The 25,283-nt window shown below is 43.8% G+C and overlaps 1 protein-coding gene and 1 non-coding gene across 3 annotated transcripts in view; one reads left to right on the forward strand and one right to left on the reverse strand.

Annotated features, from left to right (window-relative positions):
- Window positions 1–10,040: 10,040 nt before the first annotated feature.
- Window positions 10,041–25,283, reverse strand: part of EXOC6B (exocyst complex component 6B) — a 664,516-nt gene continuing 649,273 nt past the window's right edge. For both annotated transcript variants that reach the window (XM_043918361.1, XM_043918362.1), the window contains exons 21-22: window positions 18,202–18,314; window positions 10,041–13,453 (exon numbers count right to left, since the gene is read on the reverse strand). In XM_043918361.1, the coding sequence (XP_043774296.1) occupies window positions 13,327–13,453; window positions 18,202–18,314 (240 nt within the window). In that variant the 3' untranslated portion in view covers window positions 10,041–13,326. The remainder of the gene's footprint in view (window positions 13,454–18,201; window positions 18,315–25,283) is intronic.
- On the forward strand, window positions 15,633–15,758 carry LOC122704185. Its single transcript, XR_006343798.1, has one exon. It is a non-coding gene; the product is annotated as a U6atac minor spliceosomal RNA (small nuclear RNA).

Raw genomic sequence — 25,283 nt, forward strand, 5'->3', positions numbered from 1 at the left:
TTATCATATAGCCTAGCGGATCCTCTAGGTATGTACCGAGAGAATTAAAAACATGTCCAAACAAAATTGTACACTAATGGTCACAATGGCATTGTCCACAAGGGCCCCAAAGTGGAAACAAGCTGTTTATTCTTCTATTGGACTTGTTTGTCTATTCACTGATGGGCAAAAGTCTATCAACAGATGAATGGATAAGCAAAATGTAGTAATACCTATAGAATGGAATATTATTTAGTCATAAAAGGAATGAAGTATTGATACATGTTACAACACGTATAAACCTTGAAAGCATTTTGCTAAGTGAAAGAAACCAGGCACAAAAGGACACATATGATTCCACCTACATAAAATATACTGAATGGGCAAATTAATAGGAACACAAAGTAGATTCAGGGGATAGAGAAAGAGGGAATTAGAAGTGATTGCTAATAAATACAGTGTTTCCTTTGGGTTGATGGGAATATCCTGAAATTAGATGGTGATGGCTGCACAAAAATTGAGAGTATACAAAAATCCATCGAATTCTTACTTTGAAATGATGAATTTTACATTGTGTGAGTTATATCACAATAAAAGATTTCAAAAAGAAAAAACCTAAAACGAGTATGCATTCACACTGAAATACATAATTTAAAATAATAAATGAGAATAAAAAGAAAAAAATCCTTATAGAAGAATTCCAAAGAATTTATTTAGATACCCTTTCTAGGAGGTAAAAACACTCCACCTCTCCTTGTCACCATTTTTAAGTGTGGGCTGTAATTAGTGACTTGCTTCTAATAACAGACTATGGAAAGGGATAAATAATGACTTCATTGTGAACAAACATAGCAGACGCTGCCTTACCCAAGTGATCAAGGTTCGCATCATTAGTGACGTCACATGGACATCGTGTAAGCTCTGATATGCAATGAGAAGTACATTTATTTCCCCTCTGTGGTATTCTTTCAAAAACCCCATTTCCCTATGCTAATCAAGACCAAAACATCAGACAAACATAAATTTGAAGGATGTTCTACAAAATACTTGACCAGTACTCCTCAAAACTGTTAAGGACATGAAAAGCAAGGAAAGACTGAGAAACTGTCATGGACCAGAGGAGACTAAGGAGCTAGGAAAACTCTTTTGGTTTTTAACATTTTCACACATATACACGATAATATGTTCACAGAGGAATCTGGGTGAGTGGTATAAACTCTGTACCACTTTGCAACTTTTCTGTAAACCTGAAATTATTTGAAAATTAAGTTTATTTAAAAAATAAGTGAAAGACTGGGAGACAATAGTTGCCCATGTATACAAACACATAGGTAGTTAGCATCAATTGGCTCGGTGGATCCAGGATATTGTGATAGACCCCCTCTGTTGAGAGTATTTATTCCTAACGACTTCCTGCGGACAGGACTCAGATTGGCTCAAATGCTGTTACAGATCCCTGGATCTCCCACCCCATCCCAGCTCCATTTACCTTTTCATTAATGCATGCAGTTTATTCAGCAGAATTTATTGAACATATTCTATGTGGCAAAAACTCTTCTAGGCACTAAGGATAAGTCTGTGAAGAAAACACTCTGCTCTGATGGAGCTTACAGGGAATGAACCATCATTGGTCTAAACCATAGTCATACTCTCTTTGGCCATGATCGGTTTAGTGGCCACATTTTGACCAATATGATGTAAGAGGAGGTAACATGAAGAGATAATGTTAAATAGCAATTTAAATAATTCTGAGAATGCATACTTTTAGGGTAATATTCAAACCCAAAGGAAGATGAAAATTACAGGTTTCTAAGAAAGGGACAGGTTTCTCAGGAGGCTCAGTGGTAAAGAATCCACCTGCCAGGAGATGCTGGATACACAGGTTTCTCAGGAGGCTCAGTGGTAAAGAATCCACCTGCCAGGAGATGCTGGATACACAGGTTGGATACACAGCGGGCAAGCCCCCTGGAGGAGGAAATGGCAACCCACTCTAGCATTCTTGCCAGGATAATCCATGGACAGAGGCTACAGTCCATGGGGTCACAAAGAGTCAGACGTGACTGAGCACGCATGCACATATGAAAGGGAGAGATTTGACCTGAACAGGCCTTGATCTCTTTATTTTTTTTCTTCCTCCATCCTGGAAGGTGGACATATGTCTGTACGGACACAGCTGCCCCGTGCCTATGAAGTGGTGAGCATGCTAAGGAGACAGGACAGGAAGACAGAAGTGCCTGGGTCCCTGCCGCTCAGCTGCTCTAGCCTTGTACCGCTTGTGCTAAGCCTCCAAAATTCCTCTTAGTCAAAACAAAACATGAAAACCAAATGAAGAACCAAAAAATTCCTACCTTATTCTTTACCAAACTCATTGTCCATTTTCAATTACTTGTAGCTGAACATACTTTGAACTGAAAACAGTATCAACTGGCAATTTCTTGAGAATACTGTAACTGACTGATGAGATAGGAAAAGATGATTCAGCCTAACAGAAACTGGCAACTGCAAAGTAATAAACCATTTCTCCTGATTCCAGTTGGAGTCTCACTGATGATGTTGGGAAACTGACAATCTCTTATATTGCTGGTAAGAAAATAAATTAGTACAGCCTGTTTGAAAAACAATTGGCATCATCTAACAAAATACAAAATATATGTGTGCTAAGTTGCTTCAGTCATGTCCGACTCTTTTCATCCCCACTGATCAAACCCAGAGATCAAACCCGTGTCTCTTGTGTAGCCCGCATTGGCTGGCAGGCTCTTTACCACTAGTGCCATCTGGGGAGTCCATAAAATGTATACCCCTTATCTACTAACATCACTCCTAGGAATTACTAGCGATCTGAAAGAAATGTTTGTGTAAATGCAAAAAGATATCAAATGTGCTTGATTCTGCAGTTTTGGTTATAACAAGTAAGTGAAAGCAAGTTAAATATCAATAAATAGTAAGGAAATGGCTAAATTAAGGAGTAGTCCCACCATGGAATACTATGCAGCCACAAAAAGAGTTAGGACCATTATGTAGACTACACATTTATTTGTAAAAACATTTCAACATTTTGCCATGTTCATTTCAGATTTTTTAAAAAGAAATTAGACTTTATAAAGTAAAAAAACCCTGTGTACCCCAGTGGACCTTATTTTGTTCCTCCTACTGCAGAAGGAACTTACAGTTTATCATTCTCCCTCATGTTTTCAGAGTTACAAGGCACTGTTATCATTCTTCAACTTGCTTTTTTACTCAACAACTTTCAAAAGATTTATTCATATTGACATATGTAACTATAGTTCATTCTGACTGCTGTATATACTGCTGTGATATATTCTATTAGATGAATACATCACAATTTATCTACTCACTGCTTGGTGGACCTTTAGGTAATTTCTAGTTTTTCATCATTACAAGCAGTGCTAGAATGAACAGTCTTAGGTCTCCTTGTGCCCACAGGATTGATTTCCCAAGGGACTATTCTCAGAAGTAACATTGCTGGGTCTTTAGATATGAGCATCTTTCTTAGATACAGGCCCACAATGCATTGCTCAATGCCCTTACGGTCAGATACGTTTCAGGATTAAGAATTTTTTGGATTTTAGAAAGGTAATATAGTATATATGCCATACATAACACTCTCAGTAGGGTTTGGGAACGTATTCTATAATCAAATGTATTATTTCTTCTGTGGTGAAAAATATAAATATTCACATTAAGTGAGACAAATAAAGATTGACACATAGCTTCACATCAGGTCAGGTTTTGCCACCAAATAAATTAGGAAAGAGAGTTCAATTTTCAGAGCTCTTTGGATTTCTGAGTTGTGGATAAGGGGTTTGGATCTGCATCATCAAACTACTTTCTAAAGTAGTTGTATTAATTTATCTTCCTACAAATGTTCCTCCATATCCTTACCAATATTAGGTAATATCAGACTTCAGGAGTTTTTCTAATTTTATAGGTGTTTACATATTACTTCTGTAATTAAAAGCCAAAGAAAATATAGAACATGGAAGGAGAGATCTCATTTATAACAATAATGACAACATAAAACATCTGTGGTTGTATTGAATAAGAAATGCAAAGAATCTAAATGAAGAAAATGTTAAAAACTGTCAGAGGAATATACATGTGGTGAGTAAATAAACATTTTCATCATTGCATAGACAGGCTTTATGTTATAAAAGTGTTGTTTACCTGTAAATTATTTTATAATTCAGTGCAATTCCAGTCAAAATCACAGTATACCTTTAAACATTTTTTTAAAGATTAAAACTACTCTGGGAGAATACAACATTTTAAAGCAACTATACCTCAATTTAAAAAAAAAAACTACTTGGGAGGAATAAGTATCCAAATATTGAAGAACATTTTGAAAAAAGAAAACCACGATGTAGGTTGCATGCACACATGCACGCTCAGTAGCTTCAGTCCGTGTCCGACTCTGTGACATGGACTGTAGCCCGCCAGGCTCTTCTGTCTATGGAATTCTCCAGGCAAGAATACTGGAGTGAGTTGCCATTTCCTACTCCACAATGTAGGTTACTAGATATTAATACCAATTACAAAGACAATGGTAACTAAAACAATGTGGTAATGGCTCAGAAACAGAATGATCATGGAACAGTGTAGAAAGTCCAGAAATAGACCCAAGAATAAATGGGAATTTTATATATGATAAAAAAATAACACTTAAAAAGAAATCAGTGATGTTGGGAGACAACTGGTGAGCCATTTGGAAAAAAAGAAAAAGCTGGGTCTCTGCCATATTCTTCACCTCTAAGTAAAATTCAAACTGATAAATGGCTGCTATATTAAACACAAATATCAGAAGAAAACATGGGTCAATGTTTTTACAGCTTTGAAGAGGGGAAAATCTAAGTATGATGTGAAATCTAAACATCATAAATGAAAATTCCGATAAATTAACGTTCCAAAAATGAAAAAACTTTCTATATGACAAAAAAGCACCATGCAGTGAATATTGTGGCCTGTCTCCTCAATATTCCACCCGTCTCTTCCCCATTGCTCAGATGTCTTGCAGTTTGCTTTGTGGTGAGTGTTAATATCTCTTTACTCTAAATTCTAGGGGTGAGAACTGATTGGTTTAACCTACCAAGATAACCCTGTTGCCTTTGCCACCATGATTGGTACAAGTCACTCTGGCCTAAGCAGTAAACTCATGAATTGGTCCTGATCAAAAAGAATGACGTGTAATTAAATTTAGGTCTCCAAATAGGGGAGGCACATGGGACAGAAGGTTCCTCACTCATCTCGGAGGGCCCATGGAAGTCGGTTTCCACACAGTGTGGTGTGGTGACATGAAACCTGGAAAAATGACCGTCAGCCACCAGAAGGATAGTGAAATTTAGGATGGCCTTGCTACTTGAAAAGATAGTAGAGAGAAGGAAAGAACCTTGATTTTTTCAGTCATTGAAACAAAGCAACCTTGAACTAACTTTGGACTTTTCAATCAATAGATCTCCTCTTCTGAGTTGGTTTTTTTTACTTGTAGAATGAAGAGTTCTAAAAGATATGGACCGTGAACAAACTCAGAAGAAAAGCTGGGAAAAATATTTGCTATGCAAAAGACAAATAATTGAAATCCCATATATAGACAAAGAGTTACAAATCATATGAACAAGGAAACAACCTATTTTTTTAAAGGCACAATAAATGGATGGCTACTTCATACAAGAGGAAATACAATGAGCAATAAACAATATAAGTGATGCTTAGGCTCACTGTAAGGAAGTATAAATAAAACAAAAGGAAATGATTTTTTACTTTTGCAAAAAATGAATCAAGAATATTGAAATTCCTTAAGGCTGAGAATACAAGCAAATTCATACAGTATTGGAGACAGTATAAGTTGGTGATTTGCTAGAAAGGAAGACACACTTTTTATTAATATTTATGGTATTTGTAGCCTTTAACCAATCAATTTCACTCCTGAAACTGTATGCTGCAGAAATACCTAAACAAGGCAAAGATGTGTACAGATGTCTTGATATACTGTGAAACGCCTATGAAATACAGGAGACATCCCAAATATCCATCAATTGGGAATTGGTTAAATAAACTCAAGGTATATTTGTGCACTAGAAATAATTATGAGCTTCACAAAGGATGAAGATATCCTGTATGTTGCCACAAAAATGTTTAAGATACACTGTGTAGAAAAAAAAACCTGTAGTTTAATACACCATAACTTTTTTGTGAAAAAAGTCAGTATATATGTAGTAAAATGAACTTCACCATCCTGTGAGCAGTAATTAAATGTGGGGAATGGCCTTCGGGCCCAGTGGGGAAACCTCCAGTAGTACTGTCGGATCTGTGTGCACGTGTGCTCAGGCATGTATGAACACGTTCACCATCACCGCCAGGACCACATCCCGCCCATCAGGAATTAAAATGCTACTTTGATTTCTCACCTTACTCAATCTGTTTTCAACCTGTTCCTTATTCCGTGGCATACCAAGAGTGGAATGGAACATATCTGCAGAGAATTTTACACGGTAATAAACCTGGCTAAACGTTGGTTTGCTTTTTATTATCACCATATGCTTTCTCAAGAATGTCAGTGACAGAGAATTCCTCTTAGCAAGGAGGGCTGCTCTCACAGTCCCCTCTCTCGGTAGCGAATCACTAGTGTGACTTGATGTGGCCACGAGAGCCCATATGCCATCTGCTGGCTGAGGTACTGTGGGGGCCCCAGACAGGCCTGTGATGTCTTTCCGGCCTTCGAAGAGCAGAGGCGTCAGCCAAGTTCACCACCACTAGGAACCACCAGCCTCTGTGGGGCTCAGCTTCCTGCTTGCGTGACCTACCGCTACCACGGCAGTCTCTCTGCCAGCTGGCCTTCATGGGTCTTACCCTCACCTCCAGCCTGGATGTCCTCAAGCTGCCCTGCGCTCGAACCTTACTGTTTCTCCTCATCCTGGAAAAAAAAGAGACTCTGACCCTTTGGTCTTGCTTTCCCCCATCCCCATCTTTACCTCCCAGATCACTACCTAACCCTCCACTTTGCTTCTGAGTGGTACCTCAAAATGTCTTTCCTAAAACTTTGGAAACATATGTGGGGGTTGGAAGGAGTGAAATGGTAGCTCCGAGCTGGTTCTCTGAAAAGCTGGCCAGTCGGAAGCCCCCTTTCCTGTGCCCAGGGAAGTGCCATTTCCCCAGCAGGCTTCTCTGGAAAAGAGGTTCACTGCAGAGGGCAGGGCATTACTCCATCAGCTTTAAAAATAAGCACTCTATGGAATAGAAAGAAAGAAAAGCCGTCCACCCAGCTTAACCTGAGCCTTGTAACAGAGAGGGGAGTGTGTGGGGAGAACAAGAGGGAGATGCAATTAATTACCCTTAGAAGCAAAGGTAAAAGTTGAAGATTACGAGACCCATTTACAGGAGGGAATAGACCCATCATTGAGCCTAGAGAATGGAAGGATTGTTTAGGGCCAGAAAAGCGTCTCAATGTTCAGATTTCATTCCTTTTCTGGAGCTTTGGAGAGAGGAAGGTCACAGCTTGGGCTTGGAAGGTACACTTAGCAGTGGGTTCAGACTGGGAGGGGGCTGTTGTCCTGGGTTGGGTTCTGGGCCCACAGACTGCCCCCTCCCTGAGGGAACAGGAGCTGAGGTGGGCTGGTCAGTGTGGGGGTACCCCCTGTGCGGGGGCTGGGGGGGCTCCATTAACATCACAACAGCTGATGTCACAGACCCCGCAGAGGAGCCGGGGCCCCAAAGGCAGGGTAACCCTAACCCTAGCAGTGATTGAAACAGATAGAGGGGTGGTGCTCCAGCACAATGCCGGGCCCCACCGCTCCCCTCCGCCTCCCTGCACTTCCTCGAGAGCCTTTGTCTCCTGGTCTCTTGGGCCTGGAGGCTCTCTCATTCCCGGCAAACAGTGTCCATTAAATCAAAGCTGAGGCCTCCGGGGTAAAAGGTCTGGCACTCTTTCTCCTCCCTCTGCTTATCTCCCACTGGCTGTTCCCCATCCTCATCTGCCTGGTGAGCAGATGAGACAAGGGGCAAGCTGGAGACAGCTCCCATCTGTCCCTGGTTCGGGGCGGTTCCCCGAGGTGCAGACGCACCATGAGGGTTGCTGGGCCCTCTCCGGACAAGGCCGTGGGTGAGACTTTGGAGCAGTCAGTGCTCAGGCTCAGAAGCTGTGGGAAACAGACTGGGTTCAGTTCAGCTTCGACAGCCCAAGCCTCTAGACTGGACCTTCTTGCTTGCGATTCCCTCAACCAGCTGGAAGTCTCTCTTCTCAGAAGTACAGGGTCCTCGCGTGCCCCTGGGGACCCTAAACTGGTTCGGGGAGGTCCAGCTAGGAATGGTGGTTGTACTGGTTTTTAGGTGTGACCCGAGGTTCATGTGGAGGCTCCCGGAAGAGGTGGGAAGCAGAGCTGCAGGTCTTGAAAAATCTCCTGCCAGAACTCTGTGAGGCAGGGAGAGGTGACGGCTCAGCGTCTGGCCTTTCCTTCAGGGAGATCTATACTTCCAAAGGGATCTGGTTATTACTCAGGATTTTAGTCCTGAATCTTCCTTAGACATTGATGAAAGCCATGTACCTTCTAGCCAGAAAACTGAGTGGATCAAGCCTGTGTGTATGTACATATATTCCCCCACATACACACTCCAAGGGTGCACAGAATTCTGGTCAAGAACTCCTAAACTTTAGAAGGTGGTATAAGTTTTGGCAGAGGAGGTTCCAAGTGGAATTGAGGGGGGCAGATCCCACCTGAAGGACTGGCTCTACTCTGAGCCAGGTAACTGGCTGTCTGAAGTGACGGCTTGTATCTCAGTGTCTACTCAGGAGTTTGGGAGACCCCAGTGCCATGAAGCCTGTGATGAGCTTGGGGAGGGGAAACTGAGAGGCAGAGATGCTCTGGACAATTCCATATGATGTTGTCACTGCACATTGTGGAATTGGAGGCAAGGGAGGGAAAGGCCTGGAAGAGATTTTGTGTGTGGCTAGGAAATGGCTAGGCCTTTTGATCATCCGTAGCCCAGTTACACTTCACAGCAAGCCTGTACATCAGGCCCGACTATGGTTCTGCTTTCACTGATAAGGATTATGAGATTCAGGGAGTTCACTGTTCAAGGTCATTCAGCTGGTAAGTGGTACAGCAGGAACTGAAGCCCAGGCCTCTCAGGCATTGAAGCCCGGTTGCAGCGGTCAGACTTGTTACTGAAGAAATTCTCTCCAGCCTGTTCCCATTCTGTGCCAGCCTGGGGCCAGGAAGGCTGGGTGCTGTGCACAGACATTTCAGGCTTTACTCACCGAGGTTTCAGATATGCCTACCAGATTTGTGCACACACCAGACCTGTGCCAACTTTTCACTCTAATGTGGTCTGCACCACATTGAATTTAATTCCTTCAAGGCCCAGCTAATTAACATCCCCATTTCTCTGTGCCCTGGTAGCTCAGCTAGTAAAGAATCCGCCTGCAATGTGGGATACCTGGCTTCGATCCTTGGGTTGGGAAGATCCCCTGGGGAAGGGAAAGGCTACCCACTCCAGTATTCTGGCCTGGGGAATTCCATGGACTGTATAGTCCATGGGGTCGCAAAGAGTTGGACATGACTGAGTGACTTTCACTTTCCTCTGTGCTGCTTCCCTGATGAGAGCCATTCCCACAGCAGTCTGTGATGCTTGTCCCTCTCCCCACCAAGCTCTAAGACAGGCTCATTTCACTCCTTCTTCTAGATAATCCCTCCTGGCTCCGTCTTAACCAGGAGCCTTTCCATGGCAGGGCCAGTATTCAGAACACAGTGAGCCCCAAGTTGCCTAGCCAGGTACTCCTCATAAATCAGGCAATTCAAGGGTTATTCCTCTTGATGACGATGATGCCAGTGTTAATGGTACAGGCAGGAAAGCCTAGGCCGGTGGTTTGGAATGTTTCCAAGGTCACAATTCAATTTCTTGCCTTGTCTCGCAGGTGGCTTTCTCCTCCCCAGCAGGCTTCTGCCTGCTCTAGTCCCCAGTGTGGCTGAAGGGGTGCAGTGTCTGTATCCAGATCACCAACCATGCTCCACGGTGTGAAAGCAGAGAACAAAAATCATGAGACAACACGGTGGCTTTTGAACAGGTACGTAGGCTCCCTTATTTAATAGTAATTAAAAGAGAACATACAGGAGGAATAGACATGCTCTTTCCATGTAAGAGGTTTTCTACTAACCACGAGGCCCATCTGTATCAGTAGCTTTACTGGTTGAGTTTTAAAGAAAAAAGTTCCCTTTAGAGTTAAAAATGGACTTTCCTAAATTTCCCTCATAAATGTGCAACTATTTGTGCAAAATAAAAAGGCCATTTCCAACACATTAGTGAAAAGTAATCGCAAACTCAGGCAAAGGAAAAAGATAAAAGAGGCAACAAAAGCAGCCAGGTGCAGCATCCTGGGAGAAGTGCGGCTCTGGTGACGAGGCTTCTGCAGCAGGCCCTGGGGAGTGTGCTCAGAGGCCTCGTGGGCAGAGCCACGGCCGATGCCAATCTTGGGGACAAAGGGCCTGGGTCTGGGACTAGCTGCGCAAGCACTTGTCAAGTGTGCAGTGAAGCCAGGCTGACTTGGAGGCCTGGGAGACAATGCAAATGCTGGGCATTGCTCCCTGGATGCTGTATATTCCCTTGACCAATGGGAACTCTCTGCTGCTTCCAATTTTCATGTCCTGTTCTTCCCCACCATCAGCAGTGTCATTTAGTCTACTCAGAGATTTTGCCATGTGATACATTAAAACTATTCCAGCTGTCTAAATTACTACTTGCAACCCACTAGGGTCCCCAACCTGACTGTCCCTTCAGGAATATGGATCTGGTTTTCCCAAGAACTCAGCCAACTAGAAGATGGAAAGGCCTCCAAGCACCCATGTTCTCGACTCTTACTGAGGCCTCTGGGGCGTATCTACATCTCTGGGCATTTGAGGCCAGATCTCAGGATTCTGGGGGACACAGGCACCCATGCTTTGTACAAGTCCTCTCAAGGGCTGACCTAGCTTGAAGCCTATAGACAAGACTGAAAACTCTGACTTCACCAATTTAAACAGTTTAGACATTTCCAGTCCCTGTTTTTCACCCATCCCTGGTCACCAAGGGTGTGTCTCCACAGACAACTCATAGGTGCATGTTGGTTTTGTTAGGGAAGGCCGGAGGCAGACCAAGAGGAAAGAAGGGGTCTAACAAAGGATCTACCCTGTGAGTCTTGGGCTTGAGTAAATGATTTTCTACAGACGGGCTTCTGTGTGCAAGGGGTAAGGTAACCCTGTTCTTCCACCCTGTTCATTTTCTCTTTGTAGCACTGTTTCTCCAGGGTATAGGTCTGAGACCAGACCAACAATGATAATGCTTGAAAGTGACATACTTAAGGTTCCCTCCATTCCACTTCAAAGTCTCAGCACTCAAAGCAAAAGAGGTCCTGCTGTAATTGGGGTCTAGAGAAGGAGGGTGTTTGGGGGCCCCTCTTAAGCAATAGGATTAGAGTGATCATTTCTTGCTCTTTTATAATAAAGTCCAGAATTTGAGAGATGCCATTTTAGGTCTCATTCCCATGGACCCCTGCCTTCCCTTGGCTATGGAAGTTCTGAGTGGCAGCACTCATCTCTGAGCCTCATTCTAAGACCCTGGACCAAGCCCTCAGGATGATTAGCCCCAAGAATGAGCCTCAGAAATCTTCTGCAGAGTCCACAAGCAGCCGGTCTTTCCAGTTTTGAGGAAGTCTGTGTGTGTCTGTGTGTGTATTTTCTTCCCCATGGTTTTTAAGTTGTGCCATAATATTTGGCAGGGGGGTGGGGGTGGGGTGAAATGGAAGCACTGCCCTCCCTAGAAGCAACTCAGCAGCTGACAAAGGTAGTGAAGAATTCTGTTTGATGAGTCTTTCTTCCCACTAATCCTAGCTGGAAAGGCCTGTGTGGCTTATTTGTCATTGTTTGGTGAAGCACAATTATACTCTCTCCAGTAGCCTTAATAGTGTCTTCCTGAAGTGTCTTAAAGGGCAGGGTCTGCTGACTGACCTCACAGCAAAGCCTCTGCATTAAGTCACAGGAGCCCATTTGCGACAGAGGACAGAGCCGGTTCAGGCTCCTCTGCAAACTCCAGAGCTTGAAGGATAGGATTACAGGCAATCTTTCTCAGACAAAGCCAAAAGATAGCTACGGGGACCTCAAAAGGGGATGGAGCTTTAGGCTTGAGCAGGAGCTTCCTACCCAGGGTATGACTTGGTGAGGGGTGGCGGGGGTGACAAACCATTAGACATGGCTGACCTGCTCTACTTCATGGTGACGGCGGCTCCATCCCGAGGCATCTAGTCCAGCTAAAGCTCTCCCACAGCACAGAGCCGGTGGCATTTCCTATAGAGATGGTGGCCAGGAAGTTGGTTTTAAAACACAAAGGAACGATTCCAAGTAATCTTCAGGTTTTACCTAAGCGGAAAGCAAAAGGTCACTTTTTCAGGCTTCTGCAATCTGACTATCCCAATGACACTGCTGGAGGCGGCCGAGTCTGAGATTCTCTGTCTATGGAATAACTGTGGACCTACGCCCTGAACCAAGCGCCTGACCAGGAAAGAAGGCAGTGAGAGGAATGGGAAAGGGGCTGGGGCTCTGATCCCATTCACGCTGGCTTTTAAGGCCTCCTCCTGGAGTGGGGGCAACCTACAGCTAGTCATAAGGTCTAGTTAGTCCCACTGCATACCCAGCTCTTCCATGCCCCAGAAAAATCAGGAGTAAAAGCACTGGGGGCAGATCTAGGCTAAAAGACGCCACCCTTGGGGGGACTGCGGTGAAGCTGTCATCTGGTCACAATGGCATGCTTGTTGTCTGGTCAGGGAAAGTCAGTGGACTGAGGGGAAGAAACCTCTGGAACTCCACAGCTGTGTGTTGGTCTTTCATAGACCAAGTAGTAATGTCTTCCAGGCCCCTTCCTTGTGTCAGGAACAACCAGCCTCACCTACGCAATGAATGGGGAACCTAGGAGTGAACAGGATGTACTTCATTATCCTGCTGCCTACTCACCTTACCTCCCAGTGCCAAGTACCCATTTTGTTTGTTCAGTTTCTGAGCCCCAGACCTAAGCTCTAGAGCCACGGGTGAAAGGTGGTTCCTCACGCCGGACTGACGACACCACCGTCTCTAGGAAAATACAGTGTAGCCTGACTTCCCCTGAAGCCCAGCCTAGCAACATCTCATGGACTTGCTTACTTTTGTGCCTCTTCTACTATAGGGAAAGGTTATGCGAATACTGTACAGAGGTTATTATAAAAAAATACATTTGTTCTCTTTGAGGAAGAATGCACAAATGCAGGGCCAGCCAGCGCTGGGTCCCAGACTCCGGGGCTGCAGCCAGCAGCCTCTGTGGGCCCGAGGCCCGTCTTCACGAGTGGTGGCTGCTGATGAGTCCCCGGAGTTGCTTGGCCACAGTGTCAATCAATTTCTGCTTGTCTCGCTCATTTTTCCGAAACTGTGCAAACATGTTGTTCTTGCGGCTGGTGTCCTTCATCCTAAACAGAGAGGGGAAGAAAGAGAGCAAAGCGTTCGAGGCGGCAATGGCGGCCACTATGTCTTAACCACCACCCGGAGTTGGGAGAGTCCAGAACATTTCCACTGTCAGGCCCATACTCACCTACTATTCAGAAAGCTGCCCTGCTGGCACCTCCATCCCTCCCAACTTCAGTCACCTCTGGCAAACAGTTGATAGCCAGCCATGGCCAGCCCCCTTACTATCCATACTCACCCTACCTACTTCCTTCCTTTCTATGCCCAGGTATGAGCCTATTATAGGTATCTGGCACCTCCTGCAGCCCTGATGGACAACAGGATCTCACAGAATGTCTAAGGTCTTCTCATTACCCCCTGAACCTGCTAAATCCTGCTGGGACCTTACAGCTGGTATTTGAAAGGGAAAGCAGGACAATGCTCTTAACTAGCAATTTCAAGAGAACACGAGTAATGGAAAGCCACTATGCATTTCTAAACATTACTCTAGCTGGCAATTCTATCCTACTCCTAACAAAACCAAGGGCTTGACTGATCTCTTTTCCTTTGCCTCAGAATAGAGGCCCAGAGACAGTGAGGTGGTTCGGAGGGCACGCTGCTGAGGAAGCAGGTGCCAAAAGGCTGAGCCATTCTCTCACTTGAAAAACCAGGGCTTTAGGCAAGAGAAGCCCCCGAGGTCTCAATGGCTGCTACACCTTCAGATCTTGACCTTTGGAAAGCTTTTTAACTGGCTCCTGCTAAAGCTCCCAAGATGGCATATTCCTAAAGCACAAACCCTGGGCAGTTCTGGCTGTCAATTCTGCAGATGGAGAGACCTAACTGGAAAGCATGGATGGAGAAAGGCAAGGCTAGGCCGAGGTTCAGAGGAACCCCAAACCTGACTTAGCTGTTGTGACAGATCCTAGGAATCTTTCATTCCCCTGAAAGGGGTCCCAGCCCCTGGTATTTGTTGGTGATTGTCAACTTTGGCCCCAGCCTCTATACACTGGATCTCCAGCCCACAGATAGTTCTAATGGCAGAGAAAGAAGGACACTGCCCAGACTCATTTATCCCTGGGGTCGGCCGAGGTGGCTCCTCACGACCATCCCTCAGGAGCTCAGCCAGCTCTCTGACATCACAGCTCCCTGCCCTGCATGGAGATGGGTGAGGAGAGGGGATGGAAGGAACCTGGCACCAAGGAGTAAGCTACTCCCAGGAAGACTTTGGCTAATCCTGGACCACTTTTTCCTGTTGGGAGGCCCCGTGCAGAGGGATGGACTAGAGAGGCCAGTAGGTCAGAAGGTCAGAGAGTCCGTAAGGACATTTATATCCATATGGTAGGGAGGTTCTGATGAGCATCCCAGCTTTATGGCTCTGGCTGATGGTGACAGCCACAAGCGAATTGAGACTTCTCTTTCTGATCTAAGCTTTAGGGCCTTGAGCCTGGAATTACTCATCAAGCACACTTAGAGATGGCATATAAGGTACAACCACCCACATGTGGAGGTCCGTGCTTGAAAGGCAGGAAGAAGGAGAGATGACAGAGGTTTAGAGGTTTAGGTTGAAAAGAAAGCACAAAGGACCTCCAGGCTATCATGATTACTGTATCTGGTCCCTCAGACAGTAACTGCACCATGATGTTTGTGGAACTGGCTTGACTTAGGATGATTTATCCCAGACAGCAACTCCTCTGCTGGATATACTATAAATCTAAATAAAACCAACACTAAACAAAACAAAAAGAATAATAAAGGAAGAAAAGCACTTCTGACCTTTATAGGGCACTTAATTTAACATCCTATGTGATCATTAGTTTCATGACTCCTCAAAGCAGCCCAAAGACAGAGATGGCTTTCAACTCCCTTAGGGGAGGTCCAGAAATAAGGCTGGAGGGAACAGGAGAAGAGGGTAGTCTCTGGGCCCCAGAGGCCAGGATTTCTTAGCCATTGAGGCCTGCAGTGGGGATTACTTGAAGGAGAAACTCGGGTGCCCTGAGGGCTGATGGCGGCATGCTGGCTTGTACCCGGCAATGCTCTGAGACCAAAGGAGAGCCTCCACCCCATCACACTCCGTGTGCCCAGGATCTGGATCTGCTTTGGCCCTGGACACCTCTCAAAGACGCAGGGGCCTCTTCTCTTTCCTGAAAGTCCTCATCAGGTCTTTGTATCTTTCCACATCTCATCCTGCTAAGAAGTGTCAGGTTGGTGTTGTATGAAAGGAGAGAAGGTTAGCACTCCCCTTGACAAGGATGGAAGAGGCTCTCGGGCCTGACAACACACATACAGTTAAGGCCTTGCCACCTACTTCGTGGCATCTAACCACTGTTTTTTTAATGAGATGGATAAAACTGGAGCCCATTATACAGAGTGAAATAAGCCAGAAAGATAAACACCAATACAGTATACTAACGCATATATATGGAATTTAAAAAGATGGTAACGATAACCTATATGCAAAACAGAAAAAGAGACACAGATGTACAGAACAGACTTTTAGACTCTGTGGGAGAAGGCGAGGGTGGGATGTTCTGAGAGAACAGCATTGAAACATGTATACTATCAAGGGTGAAACAGATCACCAGCCCAGGTTGGATGCATGAGACAAGTGCTCAGGCCTGGTGCACTGGGAAGACCCAGAGGGATGGAATGGAGAGGGAGGCGGGAGGGGGGATCGGGATGGGGAACACATGTAAATCCATGGCTGATTCATGTCAATGTATGGCAAAAACCACTACAATACTGTAAAGTAATTAGCCTCCAACTAATAAAAATAAATGGGGAAAAAAAAAAGAAGTGTCAGGTTGGAAAGGAGAGAGTATGGAGCTCTGGAGGTAGAGCTGGCTGTGGGAAAGCAGGAGAGGGTCAAGTTGAGAGACTGATTCCTGTGAGGCTGGGAAATGTGGATTTCAGTGATCTGGGTGGCCTCTGGCCCGACTGTGTTTGGAAGGGAGCTTTTAAATCCTGCTGATCACCTGGGGTTAAGTACATGGCATTATCACTGGCTAGGCCTCAAGAATGCTATTGAGAGGCTGATTATTTTTGCCTGTTGTTGAGCCACAGGAAGTAGATAAGCCAGTACTTGCTGGATCTAGAGATTCTCAGGAACAGAGTAAGAACTGTTGAGAGAGGCACCTGGCCGAAGGGAATCCCAGAGCCCATCTGGGCACATAATGAACAGGACTCCCGAGCAGCAACGCAGAAGCCAGAGGGTGCTGAGAACGTGGGTGAGGCCTTGCCTCTAAGAAAGAGTCTTCTATGGGACATCTTGAAGCCCGGGCCTCACCACTGGGAGGGCGGGAAGACTGCTGAGGAAGCTCCCTTGTGTCAGGGCTGGATTTCAGGCCCTGGACTAGCAAGCGTTGAGTGTGCCAGGAAGGTGGGCGGGAGCAACCTTTTACCTGGCACTGATGGGGGAAAATCCCTGTCACCACTCCCAGCCCCAAAGGAACTGGTAAGCCAAGGGTCACTTGAAGGACCAAGGAGAGAGGAGGCAGCCAGCCAGCTGGCACCAGGCTGGTTTAGCAGATTAGTATGTCAGGGTGGGGACAACTCATGGGGCAGGGATTTTAGTGTAGTCATTAGTGTCAATGAGGAAACCAGAAGGACTTGCCTCAAAGTAGTGGAAACGGCCCAAGTGAATAATATACTTACTCTCTAGATATCCTAGGGAAGAAGGTCATTGGGAGAGAGAATCATGGGAAACAGTTAAAATGGAAACATGAGTCTCTGTCTTGATCTGGAAAAAGTCAATTCTGGGCTCTTAGTGACTTGGCTCCAAACACACATCTCTGCCTCCTGCTCTACCTCCCCTCCTTCTCTCCCCCATGACAGCCTTTAGTAGGAAGGTACCCCTCAGCCTCTCCTTCTGCCTAAGGCTTCACTCTGGCCTCCTGGACTCTGATCCTTGCCTTCTTAGGATTTGAGACCTGCCTGACTGGCTATATATAAACACTACACTGTCTAGATGCAAGGCACTCTTCTAAGAAGCTTCTAAGAAGCTAAGAGTTTTATCTAGTTTGATGACAAGGAAAAACTTCCTTTTTACATGGGTCTTTGTCTCTGGTCTGCCAGCTCTCAACTAGGTAAGCTAAAGCCAGGGCCAGGCTACAACGCAGTGCAGATGCCAGCATCTGGGTGACACATCGGTTAGGGAGATGTTCTGGAGCTGGCTAACTCAATCTCAGCAGCAGCAACTCTGCTTCAGAGATGCAACAGTCCTACGGCAATCACTTTTGCTGGCTACAGTGACTACTAAAGGCAAGAGTTAGACACTTCCAATGCAGCTTTCTTGGGCTACTCAGCATAAGAAAGCTCAATCTGACAGAGGCAAGGGTTGGTGGGGCAGCTGAAATAATTTCAGGAGCTTCTTTGCCAGGAACCACAGAAGCCATCTGTTCTGTGGGGATGCTCTCCATCCATCATCACACCCCAGAATACTGGGGCTGGCTCACTGTTCACCAGGCTGATCTGAGCCCCAAGCTAAGGCATCTTCCTTTCTCCTCCTGTCATCTCTAGGTAAGCTCTGAGGTAATGTCACAGTTCCCCTGACCCACACTTTCCTTAGCTTGCTGGGGCTCAGGGATTAAGAGGCTCCAAAAGGAAGACTGAACTGCCAAATCCAGTGATGGAAACTGCTGACAGCACCTGTGGCGGCTTTAAGAGTGGAGCCTCTTTGCCATCTTTTCAAGGTAGTGGCAAAGAGAAAATTCTCCTCTGTACCAATCCCCCTCCCCACGGCCCACCCCTCAGAACAGACCACAGGGTGGGCACTCACTTCTCAAGCAGGGTCAGCGCTGTCACAGGGTTTACCCGTAGGTACTTGCAGGTGGGCTGACCGTAGTCCGCAAGGTAGGTTGACCAATCCCACTGGATGAAGAGATCCAAAAGCTGTAAAATATCCAAACCCCACTCCAGTAATTAATCAGACAGATAAGACAAATCAGGATTTCAAAAACTCCTAGCACCCTTCACTACCCACTAGATTTGAAAAATAAAATTAAAATTGTAATACGAGAAAGAGTATGATTCTTCCCTGATAGCTCAGATGGTAAAGAAACCACCTGCAGTGCAGGAGACCCGGGTTTGATCCCTGGGTTGGGAAGAGCATCTGGAGAAGGGAATGGTTACCCACTCCAGTGTTCTTGCCTGGAGAACTCCATGGACAGAGGAGCCCGATGGGCTATAGTCCATGGGATTGCAAAGAGTTGGACATGACTGAGCGACTAACACACACACAAGAGAAAGAATGGCTATAGTAACAAAACTAAGAAAATAAACAGGTAATTACTGCAAGGTAGAGTCATCTCTGCCAGAAGCACTGCATTGCTGATGCTGGCTCTGAGAGCTCTCAGAGGCAGGCCTGGAAAGAAACTGGCACTGGACTGAATCAAAACACCAGGCTATCATAATAATCACCTATTCACTTAATAAATACTTACAAAATGTCTTCCATGTGCCAAGCACCATTCTAGGAGCTCAGAATTCAGCCATGAACAAATAAAGGTGGGTGTGTCCAGTGCCCCATATGCAACTATATGAGCTTTCAGGTTGAAAGGTCTGGGTTCAAGTATGAATTTCATGACTTGCTGTGTTGACTTTGCTAAGTTACTCAGTGGATACAGACACATGCCAAAAACGAACAGGATATGCAGACAGCACAGAAACACACTGAACCAAGACATAAATGGACCTTATAATATTTACATGAAGGCAATATACAACACCTGTGAGGACACTGATTGAACAGACAGAAATCTGCTAACTAAATACATTTTGTCAAAGGCTTTGCTTATCAGCCAGCTTTAGCCTCAGGTATCTGTCTAACAAATATTTAAAACTCATAACTAAATAAAGCTAAAAAAGAAAAAAATCAGTGTCTTTCAAAGGTGGGGTAGGGGTGATGAAAGGGAAGCTGTTAGCTCCCCTGTATAAACTTTTAGGGGATGTGCCCCAGACTCACATCATTACATAGAAGAAGGGCCTTCAAGCAGTCTTTCTAGCAATGAGATACATATAAGTACTTCTGGACTCAGGGCATTTCCCTACTTCTTTTCCAAGAGATAACAGTTGAAGAAGATAGGTAGATGACAATCTCTCTGTGCAGAACTAATGCAGAGAAGCCAAGAGTTAAATTCAACGCCAGAGTCTGGGCTCTTAGGCGTACCTTCCTCCTCTGTCTTCCTCACTGGGGAGCTGGGCAAACAGGCAGTGTGGGCCTTGCTCTGTTGGCCGTCTCCTCTGCTATCCATTCTCTTAGAATAGATGTTAAGAACTTCCTCAGGATGGAAATTGGCTGAAGTCCCAAAACTAAAACAGAGAAAAGCCCCTACACCCTCAGCCAACAAAGGGATACTAAATATGAGAGGAGACGGGGAGAGAGACAGACATGTTGGTTGGCCTGGGTCAGCAAGGCCCCAACGGCCCTCTCAGGCCTCTTTTAGGTCATGCTTATTTTAGTTGGCAAGTAAAAGGGCTTCTACCACTTCCTTTCACTGCCCCAAGGCCTCACAGAGCTCTCTTTTAGAAGAAAAATTTCCCTGACTTCCTATCCTAATCTTGGTATTTCCAGCCTAAAGACCCCTCGAGACAGTTCCTCCTAGGGAACGTGATAGGCACTTGGAGTGTCCCTCGTTTTAAAAGTCTTCTACAAGTAAGATTGTGCTTTTCCCTCAAACACCAAGGAAAGAAACTATGGAAAAAAATAGCATTTCCTTAATTAGTTTTTTTTATCTTAGAAAATTAAACAAAAAATGTTGGGAGCTTTTTGCTGTTTGCATGCTAGGGTCCTAACAAAAGAAACATGAAAGAATAACAAATAAGTTTAATTGGAAAAATTTGAAAACCTGATTTCTTAAAGCTATTTTAGGTATTATTTCTCAGATGTGGACATATATCTATATCTATATATATATACATTTAATAAAACTGATTTCATTTTGTTCTCTACTAACAGAATCTTAATTTCAGTGATGGAATTGATGGTATCAGCATTTTCTGATTTACTGCAAAGAACACCATGTCTTTCTGGATGGTGAAACCTGGGTAAATCACCAATAGGGTGTGGAGGGCAGTTCATAACTTAGTTCCAAGGTTTCCTATTTTTAAATTCTTGCCAAAGTCTCTCAATGCCAGTACTGAGCCTACAACCTCTGGGATGACAAGCTAGCTAGTTTATCCCACGCTTGGCCTGGAAGCCAAACAACTCTACTAAGCTCAACCAGCATGAGCCTACAGCTCACACTCTGGGTCTATGCTGCTTTCCACAGTCCTTTTCAGTGGCCTGAACCTAGATCTGGTGGTCTCCTCTGAGACAGATGGACATAAACTAGAGTCTGGGTAAGACTTAGCTAAGTCAACCTGCTCTGGGGTACAGCTCTACTGGATTCCTTAGATCAGAGTTAGAACAGAAGAACAAGAAAACCAGTAGGCCTCTTTATCATGGCACTTTGATCTCCAGACTATGATATTCCGAGGTGAATTAGGCCTCTCAGCCTAGTTCACTGCATGCAATTGCCTTGTAAGATCTCAATAAAGTCTCTCCCGAGGATGAACATTCTGTCATCAGTGAACGTGTGTCATCATGATCACATTTTAATTTTTTATTTCTAAAAGTTTTCATTTTGGAAATAATTTCAATTTATCAGAAAGTTCTAAGAATAGGCATAGTATAAGGAGCACTATATACCCTCCTCCCAGATCCATGCATCATCAATATTTTACCCATCATGCTCCATCATTTGTGTTCTTTCTTTTTTTGCACATATACAGTATTTCTTCTTGGAGTCTCTTGAGAGTAATTACACATATCATGGCCCTTTATCCCCAAATATGTCAACATTCCTAAGAATTGGGGCTATTCTCAAACATAATCACAGTATGGCTTTTAACTCTAATAAATTTAATTTTGATACAGTTCATACTCTAATTTTATAAATTGACCCAATAATGTCCTGTATAGCTTCTTTGTTTGTTCAGGATCAGGTATTACATTTAGCTAGCTCTTGAGTCTCCTTTAATCTGGACTATTTCCACAGCCTTTCTTATATGATATTGACATTTTTGAATAATATCAACTCTTCAAAAGTTCCCTGCCTCCTTTTTCATCCTAAGTTTTGACTTTCCTAATGCTTTCTCATCATAAGATATAAGATATGCGTATCTGGCCAGAATCCTACATGTGATGCTGTGTCGTCCTCAGGGCATCACATCTGGATGTGCACAATGTTCATGCATCTCTCAACGGCGACATTAATTTTGTTCACCCAGTCAAGATAAGCTGTTGTCTAATTTCTCCACTGTCCAGATATTATTTTTTCTTTTGTAACTAGGAAGCAATTTAGGAGATCATGTGAACATACTGTTCCTGATTAAAATTTTCTATTAGATTTAGCATCTATTGAAGATGCTTCTCCAATTTAGTCTTCACTAGGATGGTTTCAAACTGATTCCATCCTTCCCTCCAAGTTTATCAGCTGTCACTCAGCATTTGACCATAAGCAAGTGCTCACTTCTGCTCCACTATTAATTCATCTATTTTATTACTGGTATGGATTCATGGGTTTCCACTGTTTAATTAGTTTATATTCATTACTATACCTAATTACTTTGGTGCTCAAGTTGTCCCAGATTTAGCAGTGGGAGATCCTTCAAGCTAGAGCCTGTGCCCTTGTGGCACGTCCCCATGATTTTTTTCAGGACTTCCTTACTTTCTGGCATATTAAGGTGGTGCAGGTTCATCTTGTATCTACCATGCTCAGTTCTTGAAATCAGCCCTGTTTCTTTTAGTGGGAATGTTATTAGAGATCAAGATTTGGGTGCTAGGAGAGCTCATTGCTACTACGGGACAATCTATGGGGTATCAAGCCCTCTCAGGAGACACAGCTAGGAAATATATACATATAAATATATCCACACATACACATACATATGTGTGTACATATGTACACATGCACACATATTTTATATATCATGAGTTTATACCAATAGCTCCAATTCTAATCATTCTCAGAGAGTTCTTTCTTGCCTTCCTCTATGTCACATGTCCACAGTTAGAATTATCAACAACATCATCTCATCTACTAATTTGCTCAATAATACATCTAAAATCGGTTCAGAATTGTTTGTATAAGCCACTGCAAAATAAACCTACTAAAAAATAAGGTCAAGATTTGTTTGAAGTTCTCCCTCCAACCTAACACTGAGTGGGTAAAATCAAAACCTATGTTCATAAGCCACTTGGATTAGTCTTTTTTAAAATTCTCCCTTCAGTTTGGTTATGGTATTCATCTAAATAAAACCGGGTTCATTTGTTTCCATTTAGGCTCCTCCCTCCCATCCTTTGTAATTTATTTTTTTACACATGTAGGACACTAACATGCTTCCAAAAGTCAAACTATACAAAAATGTTAACTCAGAAAAAGTGTCAGTCTTTCCTTCTTGTATCCCTTTTACCCCAATTTCTACCATGCCTTATAGGTGCCCAACTCCATTGTTTGTGAATTTGCCCTTACGATGTTTCTATTTGTAAAGATAAACAGATACACATTTTATTCCTTATTTCCTCTTCTTTCTTTCACAGAAACTAGAATACTATGTATGCACCTTAAGATATTTTATTTCTTCACATTTACAAGCAGGAAGGGGTTGGAGAAGAAAAAGGAGAAGTGTCAAAGGCAGGAGACTGGTTTCAATTCAAATTGTAATTTTTACCATATTCTCATGCTGCAAGTGTAATTATTAATTTAACATTTTTGCATTGATTCACATTTTGGTATTAAAAAATTTAAAAGAACACTTTACACCACTATCATAAATGGGAAACCATTCTAACTTGTCATAAATAGAAGATAACTTAAACATCAGTGCAACAATGAGATATTCACTTTATCATCACAAAGACTACAAAGGGATAGCTTTCTTATAACAATGATTTCATGTTTAATGTGCATCTTGGTACTATCTAAACATGTACTCAGTTTAGATATGCAAAGTACATTATGCAAAATGTGGGGGTGGATGAATTACAAACTGGAATCAAGATTACTGGGAGAAATAACAACCTCAGACATGCAGATGATACCACTCTAATGGCAGAAAGAACGGAGGAACTAAAGAGCTTCTTAATGAGGGTGAAGGAGGAGAGTGAAAAAATTCGCTTAAAAGTCAACATTCAAAAAAAGAAGATCATGGCATCAGGTCCCATCACTTTATGGCAAATAGATGGGGGAAAAGTGGAAAAAGTGACAGACTTTATTCTCTTGGACGCCAAAATCACTGTGGATGGTGACTGCAGCCATGAAATTAAAAGCCGCTTGCTCCTTGGAAGAAAGGCTATGACAACGCTAGACAGTGTATTAAAAAGTAGAGAAATCACTTTGCCAACAAAGGTCCCTCTAGTCAAAGCTATGGTTTTTTCAATAGTCATGTATGGATGAAAGAGTTGGACCATAAAGAAGATAGAGCATCAAAGAATTGATGCTTTCACATTGTGGTGCTGGAAAGGACTCTTGAGAGTCCCTTGGACTGCAAGGAGATCAAACCAGTCTATCGTAAAGGAAATCAACCCTGAATAATCATTGGAAGGACTGAGGCTGAAGCTCCAATACTTTGGCCACCTGATGCAAAGAGCTGACTCACTAGAAAGACCCTGATGCTGGGAAAGATTGAGGGCAGAAGGAAAAGGGGGATACTGAAAATAAGATGGTTGGGTAGCATCACGACTCAACGGACATGAGTTTGGGCAAACTCTGGGAGATAGTGAAGGATAGGGAAGTCTGGCATGCTGCAGTTTATGGGGTTGCAAAGAGTCAAACATGACTGAGCAACTGAAGCAACAACTCAAGAGACATTTCAGATGGGCTTCTGTAACTCCACTATTCCACCCAACCTGTGACAGTGAAAGTTGCTCACTCGTGTCAGACTCTTTGTGACCCCATGGACTATACAGTCCATGGAATTCTCTAACTGTTTCTTTCTCCAGGGGACCTTCCCAACCCAGGGATCAAATCCAGGTCTCCCACATTGCAGGCAGATTATTTACCAGCTGAGCCACCAGGGAAGCCCAAGAATACTGGAGTGGGTAGCCTATCCCTTCTCCTGGGGATCTTCCTGATCCAGGAATCGAACCAGGGTCTCCTGCATTGCAGGTGGATTCCTTACCAACTGAGCTATGAGGGAAGCCCTCCATCCACCCTCTGTTTTGGTATTAGTTTGTGGCTTTAGCCAAGAGTTGAGTGATGACTGTGTGCCTGGACCAGTGTTAAGTGGTGTATGGGCACAAAGAAGCACCTGTAACAGATGTTTTCAGCAAGAATTAGTCTCATTATGAGAGAAGATCAGAGCACACATGGGCCCTGTGTCCTGCAATGGTCAGGAGGGTCCACAGCCAAAGGTCTGGTTTGGTTGGTAAGACCTGGGAGGCTAGATGGGCTGGGGCAACATGCTAACACAACCATGGGAATAGTTCACTTCTCTCATCCCCAGGAACCCTCATTAGAGAGTGGGTTACCATGTAATTGACTTCTGATGAATTCTTACTTCTGTGTCAGAACATTGTTAAAATTCCTGATTTTCCATGTGATGACTTCTCACTGAATTTACAGAATCATGTTGTGGGCCTGCACCATGTTCATTCTATTTGTATTTCTTAAGAGTTGCATAAAAATTATAACCTTCTTAAGTTTAAAAAGTTCAAGTGAGTGGCTTCTTCTAATATTTACTATTAGGATTTGAAACATAAATAATAAAGGATATTTGCTTGTCTCAGATCGTCTTAATGAAGACATAAACCACTGAATTCAGCAAATGTTTTTAGAAGCATCTAGTATGTGGAAGGACAGGGACTGGCTTTTCAAGTGA

The sequence above is a fragment of the Cervus elaphus genome, chromosome 11 (genome assembly GCF_910594005.1).
Source record: "Cervus elaphus chromosome 11, mCerEla1.1, whole genome shotgun sequence".
NCBI classification, from domain to species: Eukaryota; Metazoa; Chordata; class Mammalia; order Artiodactyla; family Cervidae; genus Cervus; species Cervus elaphus.